This window comes from Lactuca sativa, chromosome 3 (assembly GCF_002870075.4).
Source record: "Lactuca sativa cultivar Salinas chromosome 3, Lsat_Salinas_v11, whole genome shotgun sequence".
NCBI classification, from domain to species: Eukaryota; Viridiplantae; Streptophyta; class Magnoliopsida; order Asterales; family Asteraceae; genus Lactuca; species Lactuca sativa.
Window position 1 is genome coordinate 160,837,930 of NC_056625.2, and position 6,882 is coordinate 160,844,811.

The 6,882-nt window shown below is 31.1% G+C and overlaps 1 protein-coding gene across 1 annotated transcript; it reads left to right on the forward strand.

Annotated features, from left to right (window-relative positions):
* Positions 1–2,180: 2,180 nt before the first annotated feature.
* On the forward strand, positions 2,181–4,670 carry LOC111904725 (uncharacterized). The gene is made up of 2 exons (XM_023900456.2): positions 2,181–2,928; positions 3,796–4,670. The coding sequence occupies exons 1-2, from the start codon at positions 2,250–2,252 to the stop codon at positions 4,557–4,559; spliced, it is 1,443 nt and encodes a 480-aa protein (XP_023756224.1). The 5' UTR covers positions 2,181–2,249; the 3' UTR covers positions 4,560–4,670.
* Positions 4,671–6,882: the final 2,212 nt, after the last annotated feature.

Here is a 6,882-nt window from a genome sequence, read left to right on the forward strand (position 1 = left end):
CTTTTTAATATTAAAAGGTTCCTAAAAATATAAATTTTTTTATTAAAATGACCAAAAGTGTTAAAATAGCTAAAAAAATAAAAGGCAAAATTAACAAAAAAACATGCAACTTTACTATTAATAAGGGAACAAAGTTTATATATATATATATATATATATATATATATATATATATATATATATATATATATATATATATATATATATATATATATATATATATATATATATAATAGCTTTATTATTGTTTAATTTTTTTATTATTAGTATGTGTACATATTTTGTATGTCTTAGTTAATTAGTTATGCATATGGTAAACCTAATATTATAACAACAACAACAACATCAACAATAATAATAATAATAATAATAATAATAATAATAGTAATAATAATAATAATTATAATAAGCCTAATATTAATAAAATAATATATTTATATATTAAAAATATTAATTAAAATAAAATCGATAAGAAAATAATAACAATAACAATAAAAAAAATATTATTATTTGTTATATTTACATTAATATCAATATTAAATAATAATTATTATATTTATATTAATAATAATATGAATTTTTAATTAGTATATTTATTAAAATGATAATATTAAAAAAGAGGGAAGGCAAAAGGAGGAGGGAAAATCAAAAAGAAAAGATGAGAAAAAACTTTTATTCCCGCTACTATATTTCGTATCAAGTTCCAACAGATTTTTAATTTTAAATATTAATTAATTGTTTGTTAGTATTTTGTAGGAAACTTCCAACACGCTTCTAACTGACTCTGTATGGTATCTAATTCCGTAGGGAATTTGTTGGAATTTTTTTAAATTCTATTTTTGTTGTAAGTTTGTAGGAAACTAGACGGATATTTCCAACAAAACAAATTCGTCGGAAATTTGTTTTAGCTAAATTCAAATATTCTAGTAATGTAACGTGATTACTTAATTCACGGGGTATAACCAACCAAACATGTTGGCTACCAAATATATTTTTATAAAACTTTTTTATTCCGCTTATTAGAATGTTGATCGGTTTTTTGTAATAGTCATATTCTAAAAAAAAACACTTGTACGTGTAAGATAAAAAAAAAATAAAAAATAAAAAAAAAAGCATTTGGTTTTTATGGGATGACTTTGACTTTGATGAGCATGTGAAACTAAGATGCCTTAGTGAACATATTCTATGAGTAAATATAATATGAGATGACTCTTACTTGGAGATGGTACTCATGGAAGTCAATGTAGATAGAAAAAGGATCGCTTCGTATTGCAACTTACGTCAACATGTTGAGATTTTTTGAAGCCTCAATTTAAAGTTTGTCATCTTTCTTATCTTAAAGTCTGGTATCGTAAGTAGGGGTCCGTCGGGATAACATTTCAACAATTCTGTTGACCATCTTTTGTAAGTTCCGTAAACAACTAATATCTTAATTCTTAAATATTAATTATAAACACTACCACCAATTGAGATAGTGATATCCAAATTTTTAAATACAATGATTTTAGAATTGGTAAATAATTGATCAGTATATTTGGGGTGACATTTTGCTAGTTTGACTCATTTCATTTCAATTACATGCTATCCAATATTATAAATAAAATGATTTTAAAGATGGTGAATAATTCAGTCTATTTTGGATGACATTTTGATAGCTTGACTCATTTCATTTTTATTACTGTACATGCTAACTTTACTTACCTATTCGCGACCCATTAAAACATATAGCGGTAGGAACTCTTTTTTTATTGATCGAAATGGGTTAAAACTCACTCATTCTATAACCGACTTGGGTTCACAAACTACCCTACAACTTTAATTTTCTAAAGATTACCATAAACCTCCTTTTGTCATAGGTAATACTAAACATTTGCTTCACTAAATGCTTGCGATGCAACAGTCGCGATTGGTTTCATTCTGATTGTTCGTTAACATTGGTGGAATATCTAACAAGTTGGATTCTGTTTGTAGAAAGTGTTGCATGTGCGAGGGATGCCATATATACACTAAAAGTAGTATGAAGGGGTTTGAAAGATACCTTGAACCGAAGGTACTTAATTACTACTTAATATATAGCTTAATATATAGATTATGGAGGTTCATGCATTCATTTAACTATATATATGGAGAATATCAGTGTCAATAAGCACCAATTGTCCAATTCAATACATAGACAACAATTCACTATACGGTTACATTAATTACAATCTAAATTCAAGATCTATTTAGCGTTTTACGTCTGGGTTGTAATGACTCAGTCGTTGGTTTGTCATGTTATGTTAGTTGTGATATTCATACTGGTGGCTCTTGCTGAGGCCCAAACACCACCTGGAATTAACAACCCTAGCCATGCAACTTGTAAGGACCCGAGTTACAAAGAATGTCATAACTTAGTGCATGTTTGTCCTAAGTTTTGTCCAGATAGCTGCACTGTTAATTGTCAATCGTGCAAACCTGTTTGTGGTGGCGACATTACACCATCACCACCAGTGTACACACCTCCAACACCAACACCTTACTCACCACCTCCCACCACCACCCCTTCACCACCAACAGAGTCCACACCTCCAACACCACCAACATCCTCACCACCTCCCACCACCACCCCTTCACCGCCAAAGTCCACACCTCCAACACCAACACCATCCACACCCTCTCCCACAACCCCATCACCACCAGAAGAGTCCACACCTCCAACTCCAACACCATCCTCACCACCTCCAACCACCCCTGCACCACAAAAAGATTTGACACCACCAACACCATCCTCACCTGCAACTCCTACATGGTCTACTCCACCTTCGAAACCAAAGAAAGTCAAATGCAAAAACCACAATTACCCAAAATGTTATGCATCCGAGCATCTCTGCCCTGCTTCTTGTCCTGGTCAATGTGAAGTTGATTGTGTTTCTTGCAAGCCAGTTTGTAGTAAGTCCTTCATAACTCTATTTTTTCATTTTATTTATAAATAGTTAAATACTAAATAGGGAAAATGACGAACTAAGTTTTCAAACAGTTCAAAAAACCTAAATAATGTTTTATCTTTTCAAGAAAACTCAACGAATTTAACCTTTGTCTAAAAAAACCCAACGAAGTTTCCAAACCGTTCAAAAAATCTCAATCATTTTTTGTTTGTTCAAAATGTTAAATTCATTGGGCTTTTTTTGATGAGACAAAATAAGGTTTTTTGAACGGTTTTAAAACTTCGTTAGTCTTACAAATTATTTTCCCAATATGGTGATTTCCATAGAATTGAATAAGAATGTAACATAGTTGAGCTTTTTTGAGCTTTTTTAGACAAATGTTAAGTTTGTTGGGTTTTTCTGAACAGACAAAACATAATTGAGATTTTTTTAACGGTTTGAAACTTCGTTGGGCTCGTTAGACGTTAGTCATTTTCTCTACTAAATACTCCCTCCAAAATTATAGTCCATCTTTTCTTTTTGGTTTGTCCCAAAATAATAGTCCACATCTAAAAATAAATAACATTTTTACCAAAATACTCTTTCATTATTACTTAACCAACTAAGCATTTAATGGAATATTAAATGCAAAGTAATGACAAAACTGTCCTTTTATTATATAAAGTTAGTGGTAATTAGTGCTTTTCTTAATCTGTGTGTTTTTTGTCTGTGAACAATAATATTGGGACGGAGGGAGTATTCAAGAGTCATATTGATATTATCTAATGAGGTTTAATTCCATCATTTACAAATTAATACATGCTATGGTTAAATGTTACGTTTAAACAACTATCAATGAATCTCATAAGTGCTTGTATATCGTAAATTACAGATTGTGATATGCCTGGAGCAGTGTGTCAAGATCCTCGTTTCATTGGTGGTGACGGCATCACTTTCTACTTCCATGGAAAGAAGGATCAAGATTTCTGTCTTGTTGCCGATAACAACCTCCACATCAATGGCCACTTCATTGGGAAGAGAAACAAAAACATGGGCAGAGACTTTACTTGGGTCCAATCTATCGGGGTTCTTTTCGACAACCACAAAGTACAAATCAGTGCTCAAAAGACTTCTTCTTGGGATGACACAATTGACCGTATCTCTGTTACATTTGACGGGGAAAACATCTTTATCCCAAAAAGCGAAGGTGCCAAATGGCAATCTTTTACGACATCAATCACTAGGATTCATGACACCAACCATATCGTTGTTGAAGTTGAAAACCTCTTCAGGATCACAGCCAAAGTTGTTCCAATAACAAATGAAGAATCAAGAATCCATAATTATGATATAACCAATGACGATTGCTTTGCTCATCTTGATCTCAAGTTCAAGTTCTTCTCGTTAAGTAACGAAGTGGATGGAGTTCTGGGACAGACTTATAGGAATAACTATGTGAGCAAGGTGAAGATGGGGGTGTTAATGCCTGTGATGGGAGGATATAGTAAGTTTGTGAGTACAGATTCATTTGCGACTGATTGTTCTGTTGCTAAGTTTAAGAGCACCGAGGAAGACGATTCCTCACTTAACTTGCAGTTGCCAAGCTTGAGTTGCCAAAGCGGTATAGATGGGCGAGGCGTCGTATGCAAGAGATAGAGTACTTTTTCTTGTTCTCGTTATTATAGTACTTATATTTTTACTACGACTTTAATGGTGTAATAAAGAATATTTAATAATAAAATGATGGAACCTTCCAAGATAGTTGAAAGTATGACTTCCATCCGTCATTATCATTTAAAACTTGTTTCCTCATCTCGTGGCACATTGGTTTTGTGTTTGAAGTATACTATCACACTATTAATTGGAAAAGAATGCAAAAAAGAATGGACTATTGGTTTGTTGTTTGGTAAAACAAAATAATAGGTTATGGCAGCTTACCTTATTAGCTAAATTCTAGTTTTTCAGCAAGCTTAAGAGTCTCTAAGCAACGGAAGCTCTCCGTTGATACCTAATCTGATGCCAAATATTAAAACAAAAAGATAGCTAGCAGTTAGAGATTATGGATAGCCAATTATGTATCATTAGCTTTTTGCTATTAGCCACGTACTATATCAAAAGACAAACGTTAGACTATATTATCACTTTTAAAGTTGCGCACACAATGGTGGAATCTTAAGAACGTTATAGATTAGATTCAAAATGCTAACATAGAGTTCAATTCTATATTTTCTGTTGCAAGATAAATGATGAAATTTTTATGTTGTTCAGTAATATCACGATTTGATTTTACATACCACGATTTATGTTAGAATTCAATACTACCAAGTAAGTGGTGACGAATGTCAAATAAATTCCGATTCCCAATTTTTGTAATGAATTTTGACGGATTCGAGATGAAAATATGAGGCTATATTGATAAGCGTAGGTTTCACAAAATCACCACACTTTGTCGATGATATTTTATTAATAATATATAAATGAAATAATTTAGGAAATGATCGTTACAGAATAAATATTACAATAATATCTTTAACTTATATAAAAACATAATATCTTTAGGAGATATCCTTAATATACATATTAGTAAACTAGTTGTGAAACCCGTATATTATACGGGTTGATTAAAACAAAATGTTAAATAGAAACGATTAAATGAGAAGTTTATTTGAATTCGAAATTTGAAATAAATAAAAATTATGAGAAAAAAAACATGCAAAAAATAAATAAATTAAAATTATTGTTTAGTTATCAGACCCGTATACTAAACAGGTTAATTATAACAAAATGTTAAAAACAAAGGTTTAAATTGTAAATTTATTTGAAATTGAAATTGAAATTTAAAATTTAAAATTTGAAATTAATATCATTATGGTAGGTTTAATTTATGGAAACTAATTAATAATATATTAGAAATGGAAAATGAAATAAATGACAAGTGGAAAATAAATATATCTTTAAATTATGACAAAATGACATTTGGCAAATTGAATGAGAGAAGGACATGTGGCAAAATCATTCTTATTTATTAAGGTAGACTAGGTTTTATCCCATCAGAATCTAATCAAAAGGAGTTGACCGGGTACTCTTAAGTATGCCAATTCCAAGATTGCTCTAGCATTGTTAGAGCATGTGTAACATCAAAAATTTCCAGCCAAGATTTTTATTTTTAAATAAAAGTAATCATTTCATTCTCATTCTCAAAAATAAGAAAGTAACCATTTGTTTTTATTTGACAACCCATAACCAAATCAAAGTATCAAAAGATAATAGAATCAAAATTCAAAAGTGTGGAATCTCCAAAGATATATATCCATGGATATGAAGCAATTAGGTCGTGGCATTCCCCTTGTTATCGGAACAACTTGAAACAATTCAAACTTAAACCAGTAAGCACAAACCTTAGTAAGTTCTCCAAAATATCATATACTCATATGATGTTATACCATCATAATGTTACACTCACTTCCGTTATTACAGTACCACTACAATCTTTTCTATTGTGGTATCACTATAGTCTTTCATAAAACTTTTATGGTACAATCATAGTCTTTCATAGAGATATTATGGTACCACCATAGTCTTTTATATAGATGTTATGGTACCATCATAGTCTTCTCATACATGTGTTATGGTACCACCATAGTCTTTCATGAAAAAGTCACAAAAACAATCTAGGATACATTGACATCTGATGTCCTACATAGTATAGCGACAAAACTCACATGAATCAAAGAGTTAAGTCCAAAATACTCGAAATCCTGTAAAATTAGCTACATGAACCACCTAAACCAATAAGAGGCTAAACCTTAGTCTACAACTCAAAACCTTCAGTTTAACCAAAATGAAACCTATCAAAAAATCAACGGTCATCTTGACACTCACGTCGCAACTTGCTCCTTGGCCTACCTTGGCGTCAAGGCAAACTGGACCGTCGCCTGGGCCTCGCAAAATCTCGAGCCATTACAAATTATGATCAGTG

Coding starts and splice junctions, on each gene's coding strand:
- LOC111904725 (XM_023900456.2), top strand. CDS start 2,250: ATGACTCAGTCGTTGGTTTGTCATGTTATGTTAGTTGTGATATTCATA. Junction 2,929..3,795: donor TTCTTGCAAGCCAGTTTGTA/GTAAGTCCTTCA, acceptor CGTAAATTACAG/ATTGTGATATGCCTGGAGCA.